The 27,603-nt window shown below is 39.3% G+C and overlaps 1 protein-coding gene across 11 annotated transcripts in view; it reads left to right on the forward strand.

Moving 5' to 3' along the window:
- The first annotated feature begins 10,144 nt into the window (after window positions 1–10,144).
- The window catches only part of RDX (radixin), a 38,018-nt gene continuing 20,559 nt past the window's right edge, over window positions 10,145–27,603 (forward strand). For 2 of the 11 annotated variants that reach the window (XM_085581164.1, XM_085581182.1), the window contains exons 1-4: window positions 10,145–10,392; window positions 16,536–16,705; window positions 17,846–17,892; window positions 18,451–18,522. In XM_085581164.1, coding sequence (XP_085437290.1) covers window positions 18,511–18,522 — 12 coding nt within the window. In that variant the 5' untranslated portion in view covers window positions 10,145–10,392; window positions 16,536–16,705; window positions 17,846–17,892; window positions 18,451–18,510. Of the gene's footprint in view, window positions 10,393–16,535; window positions 16,706–17,766; window positions 17,893–18,450; window positions 18,523–27,050; window positions 27,203–27,603 lie in introns of all 11 variants that reach the window. The other 9 variants (XM_085581158.1, XM_085581171.1, XM_085581139.1 and 6 more) reach the window with 8 other exon arrangements.

The following is a 27,603-nucleotide window of genomic DNA, read 5'->3' on the forward strand; positions in this document are numbered from 1 at the left end:
CAAAAGTGTTAGCAATTAAAAATCCCTTCCAGGGATTTTGAAAATGTAATGCAAAGCAAATAACATCTCATTATACTAACATCTGGAAGAAGGCCTGAACCTTCTCTAAAGCAATGCTCTGAAGGCTTTAGTTTTGATGAAGAAATTTCAGCAGCTGAAGTGAAGAAGTGGGCAGAGAATGTGCCTACATGTGCATGTGGCAGAACTGCTGCTGGATTTATTCACAATATCTGTATTAAAAGCCCTTATGCAGACTTCAGACATATCTTGATTTGGCTTGTAAAACCACCTTAACTATACAGCCTTCCTCCTTGCTATATTTCGCAGGATGTGGTGTTTCAGTTTTATCATACAACTACTAATGAAAAAGACATGTAAGCAAAAATGTTGTGCTCTGCTCAGCTACCATTGGCAGTAATATTGTGACATGCTGCTAATTGAAAGATTGTAAGCAGGTTACAGTGGGAGCTGGACTTTTTTTTCCTTACATTTATAAAGCAGGACTACTGCCATTGGATTTTGGACATGTGGGAGAATGAATATCAAAATGAGCCTTTGCAAATACTAAAAAGAATCTTGGGTGGAACCATGACAAACCCTTCCACAGGGCATGGTAGCACTTTTGAGGATCTTACTAGTTAGCTATTGCAGCTTAACTTGAAAGTTTAACTTCCTTAGAAGAGCTATAAACAGAAATCCATCTCACCATTTTCATGGTCTGTTGCATTTGTGAACAAGTTTTTCCAAGCCCCAATAGCTGTACAGTAACATCTGAAATGGATCTCTGCATAAATAAATTTCCCAAAAGCCTAAGTAGCCTAAAAGAACTGACTTCCTACAGTATGAAGGATTTTCTGAACAGTTGTGTAAAATGTATTTCTTACATTCCCCTAAAGGGCATGTGCTTCTAAAGGGAACTAAAAAATGACCTTTCACAAGAAGAGAGTTTGGAGCAATTACTTGCTCTTCAGCAGTCTCTTTGAAATTTTGCTTTACAGAATTAAACCTTAGAGATTCCTTCCTCTGTTTTTCTTTGAGGCATGTATGGTTTGATCACTGACATGCTCTCTCTGTGGGCTAAACCTAGTTTTATTTCTAAGAAAATGTTGAGCTCACTGAAGCATATAACTTGCCATACAGCATTATGTTCATTTAGCCCAGCTGTGTAACTGTTGTCGATTCCCAGTGCTTTTGAGAAGATGCAAAACCAAAGCAAACTCAAACATATTTTTGACAGAATTGGGATGATGGCGATTTCATTCTAAGTACTTACTTGTTTAAACTTTGTGTTTCAAGCTGCTTTTTTCTTTTTGTACCTCTTATGTAAATAACAAGAATATCCAAATATACAGTAATTCAGGACAAGATAATATTGTCCTCCCTCTTATAATCCTGCTTTATGTTTGGACTTTAATAACATCCTGGAGCGGCAAGTTTCACAGTCTGTTTTGTTATTTGATGAAAAGACAACACACAGAGTTGTCAGCTATGCAGCCTGCCTCCTCTTGTACTACAAGATTGATAAGATGAAAGCTCTCAAACTACGTTCTCTATGCTATTTTTGTGTTTGCAATCCGTTTGCTAGACCTTGAAGAAGAATCCATAAGGGAATATTGACTACAAAGTGACTTTAAAGTACTGTCTTACCTAATTAAACAGAACTTAGAAAGGAGGATAGTAAAGGAAGGGAAATGGGACAGTAATTACACTTTCCCTAAAAGTTATTAGTCATAACTTAGAGTGGTCCCCTGATTACTTAGAGCAGGTGACAGCTACTTACCCCCTTAGGTAATACTTTGTTCATTGGCATTATGCCTGTGTATCTACCACCAGCCTCAATCCAGGCTATTGTGTGTTAAAGTAACACCATGTAATTTGGGTTGGTTGATCCCAGTCCTCTGCTGTCCTTTACTACTCACCATCCTGATGGCTGTTGCTTTTTGTTAGTGACTTGCTAGTGATTTTGTGCTTTTTCATAGGAGATAACACATTAAGACACAAATAAATCCTTGTTGCTCCAGGAAGATTGCTTTTTACAGTCTTCCCTTCTAGGAGCTGCTGCAACCCCAGGCCTAAAGGGAAGTTTTAGAGTCAGATGACTGCTAGCCCTGAGCAGATTTACACTGAGTTAGTTTGCCCAGGATTTTCACACATTACTGCAATTACATCACAATTCCAAATTTATATAATGTTCTCTTGCAGTGTCTGAATTGTTAACAGAAATACAATAAAACATATCCTTCCAAAAGAAGGTTTCAAGCCTGTTCTTTTCTGCTCAACTCCTATTGTATCCACAGGATGCAAATGGAGCACTCATCCCCTCTTGATTTTCCATTCCTCTACAGTGCTTAGAAAAGGGTTGGCTTTGTTTTTTCAAGGGTTTTTTTTTGTTTGTTTTTTTGTCCTCTCCTAAGCCTCAGGCCTGCATATTTGAATATCTTCTTATTTGTTTCATTTCTTAGGCAAAATGTTCTAATTCAGCTACAGGTCTTTTTTTTCCATGCCAATTCTATATCCAAATGATTCCTAATTCTGTAGCCTCCTAGACTGCAACAACCAGAGCTGTACAGATTTCAGCCCAGATTGTATCATTTGTACATATATGAGTCTTAAACATTTTCTTGATCATAACAAGTACTGTACTGTCTACATTGATAGCTCTGCCTTTTTCTAGAAACAATATTTTTAATGTATAATGTGCACAATTAGATTTTTGTCTTCTCTACCTTGTGCAAACTTGTCACTGTGCTCCCTCTACACAAACACTGAGGAAATGTCCCCATTTTTGTGTAGACTGACAACAGAAATGAAGTTTGCTGGCATCACTGAAGCAACAAAGGAAGAACAATCTTAGCTGTATTTAAATCATAGGGGATTATGTAAAGGAACAAGAAAGGGCAGATCCTCAAGGTACTAAACCTTTATTTTCATGCAAAGCCTCAATTATTTTGACTGGCTCTGTGCAGAAGAAACTCCATATAGAAGATGATGAGCAATCAGCAGGGCAACTAGAGTAACTCTCCTTTGATCTGTTAAATGAATGCAAGGAACATATTTCATTTTAAAAGAAACAAAAAGTGAGCAAACCAGACATCTTTGCAGGAGGAATGCTCCATCACATCTAATTAAACTCAAAAGATGAACAGTTGGGCTGCAGAGATGCATGCACCAGACAGATGTTCAACCTATTCCCAGAATTCAAGGTCAGGATGTAACAAAATTTTGACTTTTCAGATGGAAAAGTTTGTACCCAAACAATGTAGGCTACAAGTAGCATTTATTGCCCAATATCAGACTTAATAATGTGTTATCTACAGTCTAATCTGCACATTAGTTCAGGATATAGGAAAAAAAAACCTGTTCATTGTTTAATAGGGTAAATAGCTGGGATTGCTATTTCTTCTGCCTTCATAGGGGATCTCAGTTTATAACTTTATTTTTCAGCTCAGCTTTTGTCATCAAAGTAGGCTTCTCTGCAAGTTTACTTGATAACTTTAAAACCTGCTTGCCAAATGTAACCAAATGCAACAAAGGTAGGAACCCTGTTAAAAAATAGTATCCAAGAAATTTTATGTAAATATCCATCAGGAAAAAAGAAAAATACAACTGAGGTGTGGCCAGCTGGGAAGGATTGACTGAGCAATCTAGTAACTTCTTGGCCCAGAGGGAATCCACTCCAGGCAGAGCTCTCAAGTTTGCCTCAGCCACAGGACAGAATCACAGCTACTCCAAGTCAGTCAGTCACAGGGCGCTGTTTCCAAGCATGCACAACCTATGTCAATGAAGTTTCGTGGAGAAACTTCACTATTTTGTAATTTCAACTTCAGCAGCATCTGCAGTATCAATTCTGCCCTTATGTACCATATCTCATTCACCAGGTAACGGCAAACCATTAGCAGGATTCAAATTCTTAAGCTCACTAATTTCCTGTTTCTGTTAAATAATGTCATGGTTTTGGTACTTGTTATATTGTAGCCCACCTGGTTCTTCAACTGCCTTTGAGGTAACATTAAGGGTAGCCAAAGACTGCATCTTTTAGTATTTATTTCCTAAGGCAAACAAATACTCTGAAATCTTTCAGACCTTCTTCATACACAGTGAAATGAAAAAGAAGCAGCCTTTAAAAACATACTGGAAGACACAGCATACTGAAGATCTTAGCACCCTAGCATTATCTTACCTTTCTCCTTTTCCTGCCTTGTTTCTATTTGATGAATTTCAGTGAAGGGTGATTTGATCTGATAAGTTCAGTTGCAAAAGCATGTGCCCTCTTAGGGCTAAATTGCCTTCATGCCTCCAAATTACATCTTTGTAGGTGTGCTGATAGTAAAGCTTTGTGGTATTCTGGTTCAGTAAATGAAGTGCCTTGATACATTCATCATTTTTATGCTTGTGAGGTGGAAAAAATTAATCTGTGTGGATATCTGCTTCAGCAATAGAACTCTACCTGGTTTTAATGACACATGCTTTTGCTAATATCAGCTCAGCCTTCTTGTTCCTAAATTCCCTCAGAAGTTTAGAATGTCTGTGGAGTTAAAACCTTGTACTCAGTACTGGTAGATTAACTCTGAAATAAGCCAGTGATTTCAGTGGAGGCATGGAACATTTAAAATAAGAGAGGAATTGTATTCAGTCTCTTGCTACCTCTTTACATAATGTTAATGCTGAGACCTTTTTGGGTTTTTTTGCTATTTTTAAAAGCAGTTTCATGATTAAGGTTTAGCTGAAAACAACTGTGGCAAAAATGTGTTGAGGAGACTGTTGTGGAACATCCCCTTTAAAGAGGCAACAGGGTGTTTCCTCCAGACATTTTTTAATCTTTTGTGATGCTACTGGAATGCCATCAAAACACAAACCTATTTCAATTTTCACTCTTCCTCTTCCCTCCCCCCTCAATATATATAAGTATTTAAAAAAATTCTCATACTTAAAAGAGGCTGAAAAAAAAAATGTACTCCTATTTTGAGGTTTTGACAGTTATATTTTTGTAAAGCTGGGAAATGACAGAATGTTGAGAATATATTTTGCCTGAAAAGTTGTAACACTCCTTCTATGGTTTTGCTTATTTCTACTTGTTAATAAAGAAGCAAGTAAATGCAGTAAAATTAGAAGGGACTAGGACCTAAACATAGTCCAGTGATGGATTTCTAGTAAAAAACTCCACTTTCTGTTAAGATTTTATCTATTCACAAAGTTTATGTCTGTCTCTCAGAACAGTGTATATCCACCTTAGAAGAAACAAACAAAAAAGCCCAAAAAACACAAACTCAACAATAACACAGCCCCCAAAAGCATTTGCTTTGGCTGTAACAGGTGTATACATTTTTCAAGGTTTCAAACACTTGAATCGAATTTCCTGGTAATCGTATTAATTTTTTGGGTTTTTTTGCCTGCAGAAATAGATTCTTCAAAAAAGTTGTCTGGATTGTTGCCTTTAACTGCTTAGTACCTTACATACTATTTTATTTTGATATAACATTATTTTGCTGAAGTGAATATGGTTATCAATGACTTTGATTTTCAGTGCTATGGACATGACACAGCTACTGTCACAATCTAAATAAACACCATCACTAAAAAACCAGTGCTGTCACTGCAGAACAACTTGTACTTGTCATAATAATTATAACTATGAATGAGATAAAAATATTAAGTGGACATAAACAGGAACTGCAGCTAAGTGTCAGCTGTTGGATGACAACCCTATGTATCAGTGAAGGCATGTGTGGGTGACACAATACTAGAGCAGTGATATACAAGAAATCAGCTAGCCCCAACCTTAACTGCAAGCAGCTTTATTTATTAATCTTTCTCTTGTGCAATTACTGAGTTGCAAAACAAAAACAAAAAAAAATCATAACACTATAAAGGTGATTGAAATAATAGACTGAATGTAAGTGCTGCATAATACACACTTGGTGTACAAAAGGTAAATGAGCAAGTTATTACCAAGAGATGCAAATGCTAATTCACTTAGAATTAATTGCTGAGATCCATAGATCCATATTTGGCAGTTAAACACAGTCCTCTGCAAGTTATTCTGTTACTCCCTGTCTTGAGTAGAAAATATATTAATATTTGACTCTGTGATAGGTGGACATCACTATGGTATCTTTGCTGTAGTACCAGAGACTAAATACCAGGGAAATGCCAAAATCTGTCACTGGAAGAAGTCACCACGTGTGACTCACCATCAGTGATAAAGCCTTCGGGCTTCTTACTCACCCTGGTCTCAGGTCTCCGGTGAGCACAGTCAGCAAGAGGAACAACGTTCTTAAATCTTACACTGGCAGGAATTGATTGGGCTGCAGGAAAAGCTTTTCAAACAGCCCTTTGGAATTTCAGTGGGAAAGGTGTGAGCTGGCCAGCCAAGCTTCACAGTCGATATTAGAGGCGAAGTTTCCTCAGCCGGGTGATCAAATCAGTGGGTGAAAGAACAGCCTGACACGGAGGCTGCCTAGCTGCCAGCACCGCCGCTCAGTGGCAGACTACCCCGCCCACTGTTGTTCAGATGTTTTGTCCAGGCTTTCAGGTGCTGATTTATCCTTTCTGTTCACTGTGTCTCTGAAGAGGGAGGATCCCCCTTCCATATAGCTTTTTGCACGCTAGCTCAGTCCTCCCTCATTACAACACTCGTGCAGGGGATTATCCTGGACATGGACTTCTAGACTTTTTCACTGGAGCGGAGGATTCTGGAGGTGCAAGAGCAGGATCTTGGAGGACACCTAAATAAGCTTCACACACCCATGGTATTTCAGAGAGGGAAAACCCAAATTCCCCAGGATCATACCATATTTTGCCTTTTGAACTTGATCAAAGCTAAGACTGTACATACAAATGTAACAAAGATAAATTGGAATTCTCAGTGTTGGTACTGGAACCCTTTTATATTTATTGAAATCTGATATGTTAATACCACGCATGAAAAATATTTTTTGGAATTAGATACATTTAGTTTCAAATGACAGACAAATTTAACAAGAGACATAAAAACTATTACTTTAGACATTTATTGTAATTTCACCAAATATTTGAAGTACCTGTGAATTGAATTCATCTGATGACCACAGAATACTTTAAATTCCATTTGTTTCTAGCAAAGACTTTAAAGGGCAATCTAACATACTTTTTGGAAAAATAATTACTATTAATATCCATTAAGGCAACGTATACTTTTATTGTTATTCAAAAACTAACAAAAGAAAAAGCAATTTGGTTTTAGACCATGCAATTACTAAGAGTAAAATTACCCTTGCAATAACTTTAGACAATGTCAGGTCTGCTTCTGTAAACATATTAATAGCTGAGTATGTGTTGAGTCATATGTATAATTATCCCCAGAATGGCTGCCTTCCAGGCGTGTCGGCTGAGTCCATGTATAACTCTTCACGTTAGGGGCATGGTATGGGCAGCACTACACTTATATCCAGGCTGGTGGCATAAATCATAATTGAATTAGGTAAGGTCGAGGTGTTTTCATACCATTTGAAAATAAAAGCAGAAAATCAGAAATTTTTCATGGTTTGTTTTTCTTAGTTCTCCTTTCCAAAATGCCTCACCAAGTAAATGCCCCTTGAACTGTACATTTGGCTTTAATAAAAGTGGATTCTAACACAAACTGGGTATTCACTGACTGATGCTTTATGCTTTTGCAGGTGTACTGAAGAAGAGAAACCTTGGCCCAACAATCATTACGTTCTAAAAGGATTATAGGATTGATTTCTCAGATCAGGCAATAGAAATTTAAAATCTGTTTTTTAATGAAGACCTGGGTTTTGTCATTACTGGTGAAAGACAAACTTTTATGTCTTGCACTTACGGCATTCTTATCATCAGCTTTATCTTTATAACCTACCTCTTAAAGAACTGTGTAATTTAAGTTGATAGGGGCATCTGAAAGCTCTCTTTATTGCCTGTAGTTCTTTCTGTAGTTTCAGTTTCATGGCTACAAAGAATATGATCTCTAACTACGCTTCTGTTTTTACTGCCCTGTTTTATCAGACAAACTGCAATTTTACACCTTGTTAAGGAAGCAAGGTGAGAAGAAAACCACATTATACTGTTGACAAGGAAGATAAGACTATTATTTACCCTGACATTTCTGAGCAATAATATTCTTCATGTAACAGGATAAGAGATAAAGCATATCCTGCAGTGATAATGCACAAACTGAAAGGAACTGGCTTCCACATGCTATCAACACCAGTAACGAAACTGAGCCCTAGTGCAATAATCCTATATTTGAGCCGGTTCAGAATGGACTATTTGAGAAGAAAGCAAGCCTTTAATTCGGTCAACTAAAGTAAACACTTTTTATCTGTGCACTGCAGTGAATCATAGCCAATTTATTTAAGTGGCTGAATGAAACAGTTTTTTTCCTGCATTTTTTTGTTTGTTTAATTTCCCTTGCTCTGACCTGCAGGTAAAGGCCATCTGAATGGGGAACAGTACAGTGCACACTAACCGTGGCTGATCTGTGAAACTGTGTATCTGCAGACACTGCAAGATGCCTTAGAAGTTTAACCTACTGCAAAATACTCTTTCACATGAGGGTGTTCTTCACCGTGAAGAACAACAGAGACAAGAAGGAATTAGCCACCATCACTTCTTCCTTGGATCAATATGGCACAAACAAAGCTGCAAATGAAATTTTAGTCCATGTGAGGAAATTGAATATACCTTTAATAGACTGAGATGTTCAGATTCTGTGATGATGACTTAAGATAAATGCTGGTTTGAAATATACAACAAAATGCATAAAAATATCACAAATTAAACTGTCTCCCAAAAAAGTAATTACATTCAAGTTTATATCAATAATTAAATTTAATTTTATAGTAGTTTGTATAATGTGGCCACTCGCCTTATCAGAATGTTCTTTTAAAAATATTTAGTCAGTGAGGCTCCCACAAATTCTCTTGGAGATTATTCCGTTTGTCAGGCTATTTTCCTCTTCTTCCTCTTCTCCCCATCTCAAATTCACCATAGAATGTTCTTTTTTTTTTTTTAAAAGCAGCTTTTAATTGAAAATTCCTCATAGTTCTTCCCCCAGCCTCTCTTTATCAGACAGCCAGAGGGCAAGGTGTATTAATAGCAGCTGCATGACTCAGAGTTCGTAGCTCAAGTGGATCCCTTTGCACTGAGCTTTGCTGTTTGGCCTCCCTGCTTGGGTTGCCACAGTGCTCAGGGAGCACCTTCACTACCTTGCAAACAAAAATAAACTGTGAAAGCATAGTGGGGGCTGGGATTGCCTCAACCTCTCTGTCCTTCAGAAGGATTCTCCTTACTGCTATTTTATTCTACATTCCCATTGCGGCTGTATAAAAAAAAAATTAAAAAATTCATGATCCCATGCTCCAGCGTGACTGTCTCACACGACTGAGTGATGAAAAAAGAGAGAACGCCCATCACTGCGATGATATGGAGGAGAGAAGAGGGTCAGTGCTCTCCACTCAAACTGCATTCCGTGCTCTTTCCCTGAAGGCATCGCTGTTCTCATGAGCCGACACAGCTCGACCCTTCCAGCCCTGGCTCCCGCCCGCCGCACCCTGGGGCCGGTGGCATCGCCAGCTCCCAGCCACCCTATCTGCCAGGACACCCGGCCTCGCGCCGCGCCCCGCAGCACACGCCTGCCAAAAAGGCGGCAGTGCGCCTGCCGGGGCTTTGGGCGGAAAATAAACCAAACCACGCCGCCAACTCCCCCTCCCTGCCTCGAGCCTTTTTCGGGGTTTTCCTCTCCCGCCCGGCGCGCTAACGGGAGAGCTGCTTCTCCTGCTCCGCTCCTCACTCAGGCGAGCAGGGGCTCCCGGGGGCAGCTCTGCCGCTGGAGCAGCTGCCCCGGGCTCACACCACACGGGCAGGGCTGCGCTCGCCTGGGGCCCCCAAGGAACGCGCGGAACTCCGCGCGGAGGGCCGGCCGTCTCAGAAGGCGAGAGCTCGCCGCCGTCCCCTCACGGAGGCTCCGTCCCCCTCCGCGCCAGGAGCCGCGCTGCAGGAGCCGCGCTCCCCGAGTCGTCCCCTCACGGGAGCCGCTCGTGGCCGCCGCCCCCGCGCCCCTCCGGGCAGCGGCTTCGCGCCGCGCGCCGCGCATGCGCGCCCTCCCGCTCCGCGCGTGCGCAGTGCGTGCGCAGGAGCCACATCTGATAGGGGGGAAAATCCGAACGGCGGCGGCGGCCGCCATATTGCGGAGCTGTCACAGCGCCCGCCGCGCTCGGCGCCGCATCCCCGGCGAGCAGCGCGGGGCGGCCCCGCAGCGCCTCCTGCCCCGCTGCGAGGGGGCGGCGGGGGGACACACCGCCCCGCCAGGAGCGGAGAGCGCCGCGCCCCGGGCATCCTGCCCCGCCGGCTCGTTGCCCCCCTCCGCTCGGCGCCGCGGAGGGAGCGGAGTCCCAGGTGAGGCGGGGGCGCTGAGGCGAGGGGTGCGCGGGCGGCCGCCGGCGGCCGCCGGCGGGGCTCTGCGGGCAGCGCGGGGGCAGCAACCCGAGGCGTGAGCCCGCCCGCAGCCCCCGGTGGGCGGGGGGCAGCAGCGACTTGTTGCGGCGGCGGGAGCGCGGCTCCGCGCCGCTCGTGTGCGGGACACCGCCCCCGCCCGGGACCGGGACCCGGCTCGCCGAGCCCGGCTCGCCCCGCTCTGTCGGGCGCCCCGGGAGCGCGCCCGGCGTGCCCGCGCAGCCTGCGCTGCATTATTCATGTCCCCGAGCGGCGCGGCTCGGGAGGCACACCGTAGTAGACATGTGGCAGTCGGGTCGGGCCAGCTGAGTGCGGCGGTGTGGGAGAATAATAAGGAATTACTTCATAAACAAGTGCTGTGGAGCATCTGTTGCTGTCTATTGTTTTCGACAAATGCGCGTTTTTAAGAGTCCTTAAGTACTGACCGACGTAATGGGCGCAGCGGCCCTGAATGAGCCTTTGTGCATTGTTTTTTTGAATGGATTAATGTTTTGTACGAGTCGTGGGCATTTGTAATTAACCTTGTCGCTTAAAGTTTAGCGCGGATAAGAGGTTTTAGTTTTTACTTTGTGGTATTGTGGTATACTTATCTTTTGTCAGTTTCTTAATCTGAACGCGAGAAAAAAAAAAACCTCTTTGGACTCCATGCCAACACAACTAATCACTTTGGTTGTAAGGTGCTGTTAAGCTGTCTTTTCCAGTCCAGCTGTCTTTTCTGTGTAACACCCTAGACAAGTATTTCGTGTTCCTCTTTCTAGTACAGACTTTTAAAAAGATTCCATTTTTCAAACTGAGTTACGGGAGTGGCATTTTCTGAGTTTTAAGTAGTTCTGTCCCTGCGGCTGGTTTGTGTCAGAATCGCTGTATGTCGCTCCGGTTTGTTTCCACTGGAGATGCCTGTCGCCGTGTCTGCGCCACGAGAGCGTTTTTGGGGGTGCGTGTGCCTGCGCAGCACCTCGCACACGGAGAAGGTTGTGGAGATGCGGTTCTTGCTGTCGGCTCTCAGCGCGTTGGCACAGCGCTGCTGGGCAACCTGTGCTCCCAGGGAAGATGTGGAGTTGTACAGTAACATTATGGCTGCTGTGATGAAGTTGTTTTTTATTCGTTAAAAATGGCACAAGTAGTAACTGTTTGTTGGATTATAGGACTTAACCTCTATTGATCTATTGATTTAGCATAAGAGGGACTGTGAGAAAAATAAACTGTGAGTCAGTGCAATGTTCCCAGATAAGCAGCCTCCCAGCAAATGGCAATTGCAAGGCAGTGGCGTATTTCCAAGCTCTGTACAGAAGTGACACAGTTGTTCTAGTAGGTTGTAGAACAAAAGCGAAACATCTTTAGAAAATGCATGAAAAAAGGACATGGTGTGACATGTCTGGAGCTGTCCAGAGAGTTTTTGTTGAGTGCTGACTCAGTGAAAAGAGGTGAAAGTGTGTGTAGAGATGACGAAGAGTTCTGATATGTTTCTGCCATATCAGGGCTATGGTAATAGTACTGCCAGAAAAAGGTTGTTTCACAGAAAATTGGGTAAATCCATAAAGAAAGTGAATATCTAGATCCACCTACGAGCTGCAAAACCAGGAGGGTAAGACATGTAGATGTTATGACGTGCAAAGGCAGTTCCTGGCAGAGTTCCTTTGGCCTTTGTCAGGATAGGTGAACAGCCTTTCTTCTTCAACAGTCTTGCTCTGCTTTTTGAGAAGGGCTGCCTCTGTTGCCGGAGGTGAAGAGGAAAGTTGTTTTAGGCACTACGTCTTTCTGTTGGATGTGTTAAATACATCAAAGCCATCCTATTGCTTTATATTGCATTAGATGTCTGTGGGAGTAGAGGAAAGAGAGGATTTTCAAGTTTGTAAATGTAAACAAAGATTTATACAAACTTCTGGAGAAAGAACTGGTTGTGGAAAGATACTGATTCATTAAAGCAGCACCCAGTGTATCCTGCATGCTCAGCAAGTTTATTCCAGAGCTGAAGGAGCCTAGGTAAACTCTTTCCTTTCAATACTGAATAACTGCATTTGTTGGCTAACTGTACCAATAGGCTAATACTGTTCTTTGGATATAAAATAGCTGTACTTTGGATATAAAAAATCTGTACTTTGGATATAAAAAACATTTTTTTCCTTTCTGCTTTAGATATTTATAATCACTCTTGGAAGTGAAACCTGCAAGTCATGTAGTGCAAAGAAAAAGAAATATGACGTTGGCCCAAAAAGGCAGTTAATCTTTACACTAGAACATTGCAGTTTAAGAACTCTAGCTAGTTTATATGGAGAATGATGAGTGGCCAGTTCATACATTTCCTTTATTTCATGGAGCTAGTTGTAAGAGACTTAATAGCATCATTCAGAAAATATCATACTTGACTTTGAGATGAGATATACCCAAAATTCTGGGTGTGTGTCCTATTTCTTTGCTAACTATATGTTTAGAGAAAGGATTATTGCACTAGGAAGCAACAGTACTTCTATCAGTTTATGTTAATGATTTCCATTTTTGATGGGGTAGCCAGTGTAAATGGTAAGATTGGCCATTCTATTGTTGTTGGACTCTTTAGAATCTTTGAATTATTTCCTGTATTGGATTTATGGGTACTTGAAGTTAAGGTTACTAAACTCAATAAATATTAAGTGTATGTAAATCATGTAGCATGTTTGAAACATACCAGTTTATACTGGCAAAACTGCAAGTAGTGCACAAATATTCTTCAACTGCTGTGAAGTTGCTTTTAATTGAATACTGTGTTGGCTACTGCCAGGTTTTCATTTTACTTCTGAAGTTTGCAGGAAGTCTAGTTTAGAAGAAATACTTAACTCTTCAAAATATATTTTCCTATCGATATTTTAAACACGTAAGTTGTACTAGTACTATTGCAATTATTTTTCATATACAGCAAGCCTATTTTGGGTGTTTCAGAGAATGGAGGGTTGGGGAAAATGATGGTTTTAAGAAGGGAAAAATACAGTATATATAAAAAAAGTTAGCATGTAAAACTGCATGTGATGTCTGCACTGGTCAAATCTGAATTTTTATGTATTAGGTGTACAATTCAGGGTGGGTTTTTAAAATTCTTTTTTTTTTTTTTTTTTTTTTTTTTTTTTTTTGTGAGATAGAAGGCTTATTTTAGTTCCCGCCCTGGTTTGCTTATATTGCAGACAACTGTGTAGGCGGTCTCTCTGTCCGTCTGAAAAAGATGTATGCAGAAGTAGTCTGTGGCAAATGAACTTCTTTATTGGATTGCAGCAAGTGTGTCATTAGGGAGCTGTTAGTGTGAAAGATGATTGCCCTGCAGACATTCACAGACTGCTTTGGAGTAGAGAGACATTTTTGTAGAAATCTGAGACCAGTTAGTCAGGTCCAGTGGCCTGTGAGTTGCCTATTGCTTCCCCCACAAAGAACTAAATCTTCTAGGTACCACAAAAAATGGAATGGGATAAGACTTTGAAAAGAAAAAGTATATTAATTTTAAATAAGTTTCTGTTAATAAGTGAGTAAGTTATATTGCTGTGGGTAAAGCTTTGTGGTCTCTGACATCTATCTGTATTTAGCGAAACAGATTATAAACCTCTTGCTCAAGCTTAGGAGGGATGCTTCTGGAGAGACTGCTTCTGAGAAAAGGCCCTAAGCTATCAGATAGGGATCCTACTTTTGAGTGTTACTTCTTTACCAGCCAAGCATCCTGCTTGAGCTTTCTGTTTGCTCTCCCATCCTCACCTGACCTCAGACCCATGGCTGTGTGTATGAATGTTTCTTTTGAAAACAGCTGCTGCATAAATTATTTGACAGAATTTTGGCATGAGGCATTTTATGCACCATCATTTTCCGAAGAAAGCTTTCATTGTCATCTTTCAACAATTGCTTTATTTGTTGCTTTCTGTGGCATAACTAGAAACTTGGATGATACTGATTTAAAAATCCTAACTGCCTTGTAGTGAAACTAATTGAAATCACAGCTTTTCATTTCAAGAGCGTTCTTGATGTTGTGGATGACTTTTTTTATCTGTTTGTGATGTGGAGGCTGATGATACTTTTGTTGTTTTGGTCCAGAGTCCAGATTACTGCACACACGTCTGAAGGTCCTGAGTGTTGTAGCAGTAAGAAGTCAGCAAAGTCAAACCCTGTTAATCCTGACTTGGAAGAGGGACCTTTAGGATTTTAAATGCTGAAATGATGAGCCTTTATACCTTGTAGGTCAGAAGCTGGTTTCAGAATGCAGGAATCAAAAGGAATATCATTCCCAGTCCTAGCTGACAGGGTTTTTTTTTTTTTGCTGTTGGGTTTTTTTTTTTTCACTATTTGCAATGCCATTTCCCATGAGTGTTAAGATTAAAGTAAGTGTAAGTAAATAATTGCTTCAAACTTAAAAATTTTGTATCTGCTAAATAGAAATTTATCTGAACTGGCATTAGTAGCAAAAGTGAACTGCCACTCCAGTAATAACAGCGGAGATACACAATATTTTGCCTGGCTGCAATTTTTGGTTTCTTTTGGCCCAATGTTTCCCTCATGTTTGTTTTGTTTTTAATGTTAGCTGGTGCCAATAACTGGGAAAGATAAGGTGAATTTTGGTTTTTATTCAGTGCTTGTTTGACGTCAATGTTTGCAGTTTTAAGACCTGTGAACTTCTTGATTTATATATACATATAATAGTTACAATGCATTTGTGTGAATGTACTGTTTTAAAATTGCACAACGTTTTGAACATGAAAGCATATTCAGGCTGACTCAGGCTATTTTTTTGTATTATATATAATAAGACTGACACAAGCTGTTTTTTTGTATTATATATAAAATGAAAACAATGGAAGTAAGTTCAACATAGTTGGCTATAAATTTATATTTGGCTAACTTTTTAAAAAGAAATTATAGATTTTATTTTTTACATTCATTAAAGATACTTCAAGCAAACACTTCAACAAAAAAAATACATGGCATGCTGTTTGTTTTGCATAGATTTTTTTTTTTTCTATTGCTCATATACTGTGATGATTTCTCAGGCCCATGAGATCTGTGGGACTAACAGTGAGACTTCATTTTTATTGATTTTTACTTAAGAGGATTCTTGCATTTTGCTGATAACTTTGTTCTCTTGCATGGGAAAACATGTCTCCCAATTGTAGTTTGATGACATAGGATTAACCTGTAAAACTCCCTAGTCACATTTCTGATTTTAAAAGTAACCTTAAGGTTTTAAATTAAGTTTTCAAGTAAATAATTTATGGTTTGTTGGTAGTATTATAGCAAAGTGTTTGAGTAAATCCCAAAGCAAAAATCTGGGACATGTTTATGAATGAATTTGTGGTGATAAAATGTATGAGGGTATGATAGTCACTGTAGAAATTGCTAGATGCGTTGTCTCTTAGAAAGACCTTAGAAAGGAATCATTTGATAACACAGATCTTGGTCCTGTGCCATGTGCTGTCACTGCTCTCCTGGAGACTGGACTCCCTTATCAGTCATCTTACCATACCCCTTCTTTTCAGTGCTGTGTAACTAAAGGCACAGGAAGGTAGCTGTGCTACTTTCTGTTCCTTTTGGTGCTGTTGAGTTGGCACGCTTACAAAATGGTGGATGAGAATCTAATTTAGCTTTTGCATCCTTAATTAACGGAGTGTAACTCTAGGGCTTCAATCTGCCTTCAGTTTTTCAAGCATTGAGCTGCTGCTGTCAGAGGTGAGCACAGGGATTACTACAGCTTGGAATCCTGCTAACTGTTAGCAGATATTAGAGCCAAGCTTGTTTTGGTTTCTGCTATTCACTTGAATTTTTCCAAGGCGTACATTAGGGAGAGAAGGGAGAAGAGGAGGCAGTCTCTTCTCTGAAAGGGAAACATGCTATTGAATTTTTATCAAAAGCTGCAGTTTATCAAAAGATAATTTTTTTTTCCTCCTCCCCAGGAAGCTTTTGTAGTTAAAAGGCGGGGAGAGGGATAGAGGAATTGTGTATTCATAAAGGTCAAGAATATATTTAATAGTATCTTAGAACTATAGTCTTACTGCTGATGTCCAGGTGTTAGAAAGATAAATTACTTGTCAGTAGAGTTGCCTTATTAAGGTTTGGGGCTTGACACTCTTCAACCATTTCAGATCCAGGGAAAAGTTAGCAAAGTTTGGAAGAAGGATGTTCCATTGATAGTGGGCACAGGGAATGCAGAATTCATGAACCACAAGGACATTTGGCAGAACTTCCAAGATAAGGGAGAAACAAACAAAGCCAACTCAGCAACTGTGCTGAATCAGCTCCAAGTGGAGAAAAGGTAATTCTGGCAGGGGGTGACTGTCACCACAACTCGGGGCCCATTGACTCCCTAACCCATGACTCCAGAGGGGAATGGCTGAGCATATGGTGTGACTGGCAGGAGAAGTGAGAGAATCATTGAACCAGTAGAAGGTTGAATATTGATCAAGAAGAGAGCTGTGTGACTTGTAGCCAATAAAATGTGATTTCTTTGCTTGCTAAAATGTATGAAAGGTGTAAAGTTTGGGTGATTGGGGTGCCAGCCTTTGGTGGGTTCCTGCCCAGCTCCCTGCTCTGAGCAGATTAAAATAAAGAAATGGAAATACCTTGGCTCAGTGCGTAAACTGGCACTGCACATCAGGCAGTGAGCCTGCATTTGAGACATGACTGATACTGCCCAGTTCTCTAGAGTATCTTCTGTAATTAAAAAACTACTGGAATGTAATTGTCTTTATGCTAGGCAAACAGTGTATTATTATACCTTTAGAGTTGGGCTGGATTAGTTATATCGTAATGAATGTAACTTCAAAATAGTGTGTTAATGTTTTCTGGCTGATTTTTCATTAAACATAGTTTTGTTCCATATCTGAATTATGCCATTAGATCTGTTTCTGTAATCTTCAGTCTTAACATTTCTTTACCAGCCAACAACATTTATGCTTCTTAAATTCTGTTTTCATCCTTTATCTGTTCTTTTTAGTATTTTCAAACATATCTTTACAGATTAGAAGAAGAAATAAAAAATAAAGGGCTAGTGCACCTTAAATTGCTGTGCAAATGTTTCTAATATTTACTATATTTTTATTGCCAAGAAGCAAGGAAAATTTTCTTCTGTAATTTTTTGTTAAAAATACTTTATTTTTTCATCTTTCTTTATGAATGAAAGATCAGTTACACAAAAGCTTGTTTTTGATAAATGGATTGCTCTCATGTATTCTGTTTCTCTCTCAAGCATTTCTGAAGATTTTATTCATCTGTTGCAGCTGTGGAGTTATAATACTGAAATCTCAGATTATTCTGACTAGCATGTCACAGTCATTTTTTTTAGAATACATGTAATTCCAGTTAATATTATTTTAGAAGGCAGTGCAGTCTTTGATGCTCCTTGCAAACCAGCAACAGTCTGATTTGTGGATGTCATTTCTATAAATGTCTGCAGGAAGATGACTAGCTGCTTGCTCTGAGTTAGAAGGAGTTGAAAAGGAGGTAGGATGATATCTACCAATACCTTTGCAAACATATTTTTTCAAGGCATAAAAACTTTTTTTGGTACAGAAAACAATAGGAAGTACTTTCATCACCACATAGGCATAACTTATAGCCTTCTGCTTAAAAAGAAAAAAATATTATTTTAAGCATAGCAGAATCTCTTCCTTTTTTTACTGTTGGTGTACTTGCATTTCTTTTCATTTGGGAAAAATTAATGTAATTTCTTTGCTGAGAGAAGCAAATTATTGTATAGCCAGGAATTAAAAGTTTTGAAGCTTTAAAATTATTAGAGTGGGTTTTTTTCTCATGATGTTTATTGTAAATAATGTTAGAGATTTTTAATAGTAGATGATGTATGATAATGAACCTTTAAAAGAATTTGTAGCACTTGAAGAACTCTTGTCTCTCTATTGTAACATTACTACATAATTGCCTACTGAAAAATGTATTTTGTACGTGTAGAGCACTTGTGTACATGTATAGGAATTTGTACTATTTACTGTGATCAAATTTTGATTAATTTAAAAACAACCCTTTTAATTTTATTTTTGGCAGAAGGGGGCAAAGAGTTTTTGGAAGATTTAAGTGGACAGGAGACTACAGAAAACAAGAAAAATGCCGAAACCAGTAAGTAGCAGATTTATATTAATCTAAAATTTAGGAAGTTTTTTAACATTTTAGAGAGATAATCCTGTAACTGTTCTAGTTGTTTTGATTGTCCTTTCTAGATTTCCTAAGATTTGATCTTGTACAATTGAAAGTTTAGTACCAATATGTGGGAAAAAAAGATCAAGAAAGCTTGGTGCTGCAAATTGCATGGAGGATAATTGGAAATGGGAAGAGTACTTGGAGCCCATTTGGCTGGCAGGAGGAATGACTTTTCAGGAATTGTTGACTGTGAGATGAGCTGACTTACAGTAGTTATTGGAGGAATAATTTGAGCCTGACTCAGTATGTGTTAGAATTGGTAGAAGGGTTTGCTGCAGGATTTGGCAAGGGAAGATGGAACATGTGTTGCAGCGTCTCCCCCTTGAATCCACAGGGATCAGTCCCCTGTGGAGCCCGGCCAGCTGGGCAGTGGGGTGAGTCAGGCAGAGGGAAGGAACTTCTCCTTGGATCCCGGGGGGCTTGGAGAAGCTCCCGTGTGAGTCCAAAGACGAGCTGGTCCCACAAGCAAAGGAAAGAGGCGCTCTCCCTCAGGATTAGTTCCAAAGTTTAATGAGAGCCTGGAGAGATCCCAGGCCGCATCTGACCCCGAAGGACATCCAGAGCAAGAGAGAGGGTGTCCCTGCCTGGAGCAGCCAGATATAGGGGGGCAGGGAAACCCGAGCAGGCAATGGGGGAAGGACATGGGAGCGGCTCTCGGGGGGCAAGGCCTCAGAGTGACCACTGAGGAGGGTCGGGGAGGAGTCCCAGCCAGGGTCCAGTTACCTGGTGACCCTGGGAGAAGGACCTGGACAAAGGGGAAGGGTCACCAGGTGATGGACACATCCCCTGGGAGGAGACAGGGGGATGGGTTGGGGTTTGATGGACATACAGGTGCTGATGGGAAAGCTGGGATGAACCGAACAGGTACAAAGAGGGGATATGGAGGGACAAACCATTATGAGGGGATATACAGTGCAAACACAACTCTACAATGTGTAAATTGTCTGCACTAAGTAATTTGTTCTACCATGGTAGAGGGTATCGCATAGAAAGTAAGTTTGAATGGAGGAAATAAGCAGTGTTTATGCTGTCTTGTTCCACTCATTTCAGCTAAGATGAGGGTTCATCCACTCTCTAGCCAGGGGGCAAAAAAGATCTCCATCTTCTGTTTTGATAATAATTCTAGAAGTGTTCGAGGAGATACTTATTCAGTATGTTGATTTTTTTTCTGTTAATGTTATAGTGCCAGCTTAGGATTTCACCTGCCATGTGTTAAATGACTTTTGCTCGTCTCTTCCAGTTTTGTCCGGTGAGAAAAGCATTCAGAAAGGGAAATGAATTGTCAGGTTATTTCTACTCAACTTGGTTGGTTTATGTAATAGCCTTTGGGTTTTCTTTGTTTACTGATGTTTCACTTTGGTAGCAGATTAGCAGCAGGGCAGGTCTATTGCTAAGAAAAGATGTGTCTATGTGCATGTGTAACACACATACATCCTGATATGTAGATACATAAACGGTTTTTGCTATGAATAAGAAATTGCCCCTATAAATAATCAGTGCTGTGTGCCAATATTTGGAACCAGTACAGCTCGATGAATATTGCAAGCATGGACTAAGGGCTTGAAGTCCTGTTCTGAGCTTTGCAGTTGGTCTCATGACCAACTGGCCACCTTGTTTCTGTAATTTGTTCTTTTCCTGCCAGTGGATTAGGGGCAGTACCTACTTTCTCTAGCTGGAAGTTGCTGTATCCTGCTCATTGGTGAGAGAAAGCTGCACCATAACGTGCAGGAAAATGAATTAGAAGCATACTGTTTTCTGACCTGTTTGAGTGCTAGCTATGAGGATTGAGTACTACTTTCGATGGAGCTTCTCAACTGGAAAACTGTGTTTTAAGGAGGCAGAAAGTCATTGTGAGCTCATGCAGTTTCTGAGGCTTTTGGCTCCATGCAGCTGGAGACCCATGGAGACACAGAGGTGGTGACTAGGAGAAAAAAAAAGCCTGGGTGAGGTAACTTCTTTTTTAAATTCTGGGATTGGAACCATGAAATTTAGGTAGGCAGGGTTCTCTCTATTTTAAGGACCAGAGAAAATTGAAGGAAATAAGAATGTTAGGGTTATTCATGAGGAAAGCAATATCCTTAGAACTGAGATTGCAGTGGTGTTGAAAGGGTGCACAATCCACCCTAATAATGGATATTAGCTGCCAGATCTTGGCAAAGAAGCTGGCCTTCTGCCAAAGATAATTTTTTTCTTTTATAAGGGACTTTTTATGAAGAGTTCATGTGTTTTCTGATGATGTAGGTGCATGTGAAATACTAGAAGGAAGCCAAGTGAAAAGAGCCATTATAAATAAAATAAAATTGATTACATTTCTCAGTGTCTTCCTGTAAATTGCAAGTTGCTGCAATTATAGTTGGTAATCAGTGAATGAAGAACACGCTTGCCAAAGGTTAAGTAGTATTACCTATAAAAATCAAACCTCAGATTTTGTTCTGGTTGCTTCTTAAATGATAGATGGCTTTGGAGCTCTCTTCCTCCCTCTTTCTCTTTTTTTTTCCTTCTTTCTTCTTCAGAGACTGTAAGAGCGTAGCCACGGTTACATTTAATGAATCCGATGTTGTTCTTTGAAGAGTCTTGCTGTTCTGTTCAGATTTGATAGTACTGGACAGTAGGAGGTCTCTTGCTATGGATATTTACTGAAGCTCTTGGGAGCTGTCTTTATGTACAATCCACAATAACCAAATGTACTTCTAGTCCAGAAACTATTTATGCTTTAACTCCTTGTTGCTTATTTTTGACAGCTGTTGTGATAAGATAGTGTTCTGTAGCTTTATTGCTGGAAATCATTTAACCTGAAAACTAATGAAATAATCATGGGTAAGAGCTAAGAAACCCAGTTAACATAAGTGGTGAGATTTTTGACAGTGTTATTTTATCTCTCTTCTGTATTACTGTGACCTATTTAGGTTTTATTTTTCAGACTCTGCTGTGATGATCCAATTGATAGTTTTCAGAGAAGTCTGATAGTCTTGTAACTATGTAAACCTGTGCAGTACAACTATAAATACTTCATGGGTTTCTGGGATTAGTTTTTTTTTTTGTTGGGAAAATAACAAATAAATAACCATAGATCAATCTAAATGAAATCAGTACCCACTGAACCACAGAAAAGGCATTTAAATAGATTTTGGTTTCACTTTTTTTTTTCACATTCAAAATTTATGTAGTATTCCAGACAAAATTAGAAGTCTTGGTGTATTTTATAGGAAACATCTTTCATTTTTCCTGGAAGTCTCAGTCTGAAATAAGTTTCATGCCACTGTGAATGATTCTTTTACAAGGTAGTAAAAGGTCATGTGTTTCAGATTTTCTTTCTTAGAAGCCAGTAGGTTAAGTAGTTTGGGTGAAAAGGCTGTTTTGAAAGGGTAAAAGTAACTTTAGTATATTGTCTTGGGATACTAAGCTAATATATGACTGAAAAGTATACATAATTGAAACATTTTCATTTTTGATTGCTTTAGTAAAAGGTCTCTTCCTTCACTTTGCCTGGGTATATGACAAAGTGGCTTTCCAGTTTTTCAAGCTGTTACTCAGCATCTACTCTAAATTTACAACCAAATACTTTTTTTTTAAAAGAGACTTAACTGTTCTCAGTTCTACCTAGCAGTGTGGAATTTTAGTTTCATGTAGCATGTTGGGAACCATCTGAATAAAACTGATGACTTCTTTGTTTAATTACATCTTTGCTGCTGTAATCAAAATTGGAGCTGCTGCAAGTGCTGTTCTCAGTATGCTTAGTTCTCAGCTTGCTGAAGAACAGAATATTTGTTGGCTCTTTATTTTCAGTGCTTTCTCTCTGAAAGAATAGATACAAAATGTTTCTGAGCTGCATGGCATTCTCACAGATCTGCCCCAAAAATAGAAACATAGAAGCTAAAATTAGACATCATGGGTTACATAACTGTTAATCATTTCATAGGCTAAGAAGATTAGATTTAATTGACTGAAATTTTGTATTTATAGGGTGTAGAAGGAGTTAAATTATCATCTAGTTTTTGTGGTAATTTCCAGCATTTTTGTACAAGACTGCAAGGCATGAAACAAAGCAAGCATTACACTGAGGAATAACAGAGATAGATGTCAAAGTTACTAATACTAAAAAGGATTTTTTTTTAGGTTTATTCACCATTTTATGATACTGTGTATTCAGAAGGAGTAAATAACAAATTCTGGAATATTAATTATAATATTAATTAAAGTTCTAATATTTGCAATATCAAACTCATTTCTGTAAGGTGGTTGAACTGAAATGGTACATAATTTTTTTACTACAGTGCTGCTGTTACACAGGAAAACCTTTGAGTCTCTGTAATGCAGTATTTGAATTGTGGTTTGAATTTATGATTTATTTCTGTAGTATAAATAGACAACTGATGTCAGCTTGGAGGACTGCTTTCTTGATTCATTCATTAGTAAAATCTCTTTTGTATTATTCTGTAGCCTTCGTTCCTAATGCTTTTTAATTCTTACCTTTTTTCCTTATCTTCTTCACAAAGTTTTTTTTTCTTCTCTTCCTTTATCTACTTTGATGTTGGTTTGGAGAGAGGGCTGTGAGTCTGTAAAGCAACGGGACCAATACACTGCTACTCTTAACACAATTTAGTATGCAAACTTGAGATTGTAAATGGCTGAACCAGTGTCAGGAAGCTCTTTGAACAAACTTTTTTTGCCATATGCAATTTTCTTGTGAGTCGGACTGTTTTTTGTGGCTTTTACAAATGACTAATTTGTATTGCATTTATTAAACCAAAGCAAAACTTTTGGGAACCATTTCCATGTTATTTTAAATGTCTTTTTTTTCTCAGTATTGGTACCTACTCAGTTTTGGAGTTCATGATGAAAGCTCAAGTGCGATAACTACTATTTGCAAAGGATGGCTGAAGTACAGTAATAGAAAGTTTTAGATTATTAAGCTTACAGCCAGGTTTTGTGCATGTTTCATGGACTGTATTTGTTTGAGGAGAGGTTCAAAGGTTAATGTGGTGACAATGTAATATTCCCATAAATTGTGAAGGGTTGAAGTTAGGTACTATAAGAAAATGTAGACATACTTTTTCAAGTCCTTAAAGGTGAAAGAATGCAATAAAAATATAATTCCCTAATGAATTTATTTTATTTTATGAATTTATTTATTTTATTAAGTGCACATCAATGTTTGTTGTTCCATAAATTTTCAATATCTGTTCTCTTCATTGGCTTAGATAAATGATTTAATAAATAAATTGCTATAGAATATTTTTCTATAAATAGTATTTTGTGAGCTGTGGCATATATCCTTATAACCCATTAGCAACATTTGTTATTAAAACATCAGTTGCTCCCTTGGCAAAGAATAATCAGTGTGTAATTCTTTAGTGTGTGTCCTTCCCTTTCCTTTGGCCATGTTTAATTATTCTGAAGCAAGTCTGGTAAAATACAGATTAACTCAGCCTGCTGCTGATGCCAAGGACCTGGACAAGCTCGAGAAGTGGGACAGTGTAAGCCTCCTAAGGTTCAACAACGCCAAGTAAAAGATACTGCGCCTGGGTTGGGCATCCCCTGGTGTCAACACAGGCTGGGGATGAACAGATGGAGAGCAGCCCTGCTGAGAAGGACTTGGGGGTGCTGGTGGATGAGAGGCTGGCCATGAGCTGTCAGTGAGCTCTCACACCCACAGAAAGCTCAAATGTGTCCCGGGCTGCATCCACAGGTGGGCAGCAGGGCCAGGGAGGGGATTCTGCCCCTCTGCTCTGCTCAGACCCCACCTGCAGGGCTGCATCAGCTCTGGGGTCCCAGCACAAGGAGGACATGGTGTTGTTGAAGCAAGTCTAGAGGAGGATCACAAAAATGATTTGCACAATGGAGCATCCCTCCTTATGAGGAAAAGCTGAGAGGTGGGGTTGTTCTGCCTGGGGGAGAGAAAGGTGCAGGGAGACCTTATTGTGACCTTTCGGTACTTAAAGGGAGCTTATAAGAAAGGTATGGACAAACAGTGCCTGTTGTAATTGGACAAGGCTAATGGTTTCAAACTAAAAGGATATAGATTAGAACTACATATAAGTAAGGAAATTTTTATGATGTAGGAGGTGAAACTAACAATTGCCAAGAGAGATGGTAGCTGTCCCATCTTTCGAAATGTTCAGGGTCAGGTTGGATGGGTCTCTGGGCAACCTGATGTGTAGGGGAAGGTGTCTGTGCTCATTGCAGAGGAGTTAAACTAGATGACCTCTAAAGGTCCCTTCCAAGACAAACTATTCTGTGATTCTATTTAATATCCAAACTTGAGATAGTAATTGGCTGAACTATGTGAAGAAGGGAGCTGTCATATTCTGTTACAAAGATGTGGGATGCTGGTGAGAGCGAGTTTGAAAAGCAGGTGCTTGAATGGATCTTGTGGTATGTGTAGTGGTAGCATTCCAATACTTGCTACAGGAAGCCTTTGTGTTTCTCTTGTCACCATTGCATGAGCTCCTTCCTGTTTCTATATTTGTGTGGTAAAGTTGGTTCAGATTAGTGCCTGTCCTCCTAATTTGTGGTTCAGATAATTTCCCCACGTAAAGAGCATTGCTTCAAAGTGGCCGGGTGCCCAGCAGAGGTTACATGAATGATAGATAATTGCTGAAGTTCCTGGACCTTCTTTCTCTGCCTGTGTTTTCTCAATTCCCTGCCATATTTATGATGTGGAAACTTCCCCAATGACTCTTGTTAATGTAGTTTGCTAGCTTTATTTTACAGGCAGTACAGCTGATTCCAGATGTTTGAGTTTTGTTGAGAGAATGCTTTGTTATTAAGGTTTGAATTAGATGAGTTCACCTTTAGGGCTCTTCAGGTTTTGACAAAAGTAACTTTCTTATGTTCCATGCCCAGAAATAATTGAAGGTGTGAAACAGTGTTACAAGTTTGTAGAAGCCTGTTATTTGTATGCCAAAAATCAAAGTCAGTCCATATTCCTTCAGAAAGAAAATAAACTGTAGCGTTTACTTTGTCTCTCTTTAAATAAGTGATATCACAAAAGGTAATGTTTTAACATTGGTATAATTTAATTTGCAACTTTCTTATTAGAACTGAATGTGTAAATATTGATTAGCAGCTGAGTGATCTGTTAATTGGAAGTACAAAGATAAACAAAATGCTGCAGGCTTAAGCAGTTACTGTAATGTGTATAAATGGCCAGGTGTTCTTATTGTCTGTTTGTACCTACTGCAGGTATAGAAGCTCTGTACTCTTAGAGCACTCAGATTTTTTGGGACAGTAACATCCAGAAGTAGCCAGAATTTAGAACTGTATTGAGTTTGTCTCTGTATTACAGCTATTATTTTACTGTTTGAGTATTCTAGTTCTTGTGAAGAACTCGCATGTAGTATTTCTTGCATTTGTAGATGACATTTGTTGTAATTATATTTATATAACAAGTTTCTACTGCTGCAATTAGGTTTGAACTTGCTGTGCTTTGTAGATCTGTGATGCTTCTTGTTTTGGCAATGGTGCTGTTATATAACAGAATTTTTTGGCCTTTAATAAAATTATTTTTTGGCCTTATTCTTTATAACTTGCTTACTTATGGCTGCCCTAAAGAAGGCTTCATTTTTTAAATAGAAAAGCTGTTTTTAAAAGTTAATTTTTTGTAATTAAGGGGCAATCCCTCATGCTTAAACTAGTGCAACTTCCAGTGAGCTGGAACTGCCATTTAAAATTATTTTGTTACTTCAGTTATTTTTTATGAGGGTTTTTTTTCCTTAAGTGGGCAGACTGAGAGAATCTACAGAAAAGCTACATATTTTTCCCTTTTCCTGACACACACCATTTATTTAATTTTTTTTCCAATAAAAAGAAACTATCTTTTACTCCAAAGTCTTCAACTCTTGTTCTTTATCAGTGTTTGCACACTCAGTAAAGTTGGCTAAGCCCCTTTGATCATTCTTGTTTACAAGTCTATAACCTACAGGTCCTCAGGCTCCTGCTATTCTTGTCTTGTGTATCCCCCTCGTTGTTTAGCTTAATGCTGAAGAGAGCAGTGATCAAGCTTCATCTGTTGCATGAAGACAAGTTGCTCTGCAGTTTTCTTTTCCTCACCTCAGATCTCCCTTCCATGTTTTGTCTTTCCTTCTTTTCTAGACAATCACTTCTCAAAGTATTCCACCTGGTGGCAAAAATAGGGAAATAGTTAAAGGAAATGGTTTGCACATGCATAAAGTAGTGTAAGAGCCTGTAATACAAGTCCTAATTTATTCCTGTGCCTTTTTTTACAGAAGATAGAAATTACAGTAGATCTTTGTGAGTTTGGTTTTTCTGCATTTATAGGAAGGTATATTTGACCTTCAATACTTTATATTCCTGTGCACTAAAGAGGAATAAACAAATAAATAAAGATGAGAATTATTTCAGATTCAAATTTTCTGTTTTTCTTACTGCTACATTCTGTGTATACACAAAGCCATTAAAACTGTTGAATATATTGTTTCTTACAGGCTAATCACAGGATATAGAAGTATTACACTGTTACAGTATGATTTAAATATTTCCATATGTTCTGTAGATCAATGTCAGAGTAACCACAATGGATGCAGAGTTGGAATTTGCCATCCAGCCCAATACGACAGGCAAGCAGCTCTTTGATCAGGTAACTTAATGTCTCTATGTATATATGACTGCAAGCACATAAAAGTATTGTTGTTATTAAGGCATAGTCTAAAAAAGTGGTAGCGTTCTCATGTACTGATTGTTTTCCCTTATGTTATCTAAGCTATGCCCTGAGCTAGTCTGAATTTCCTCATTATTTCTTATGGAACATATTGAATTCAAAGACAACTCTAAGTATGTTACCAGTGAGGCTTCAGATAAATAATGTATGGAACTGCTTTGAAATTAATTCTGGTTTTTATGTCTGATAATATTATAGTTGCTACTGCAATATAGTTAGAATTGCAAGTTTTAGAAATATGTATGTAACAGTAAGTTCATTAATGAAAGCTAACACAATTGCTTTCCAGCAATAGATGCTGAAGGATGGTTTTCCACTTC

The sequence above is a fragment of the Lonchura striata genome, chromosome 1, assembly GCF_050655825.1.
Source record: "Lonchura striata isolate lonStrDom1 chromosome 1, ASM5065582v1, whole genome shotgun sequence".
Taxonomy (NCBI): Eukaryota; Metazoa; Chordata; class Aves; order Passeriformes; family Estrildidae; genus Lonchura; species Lonchura striata.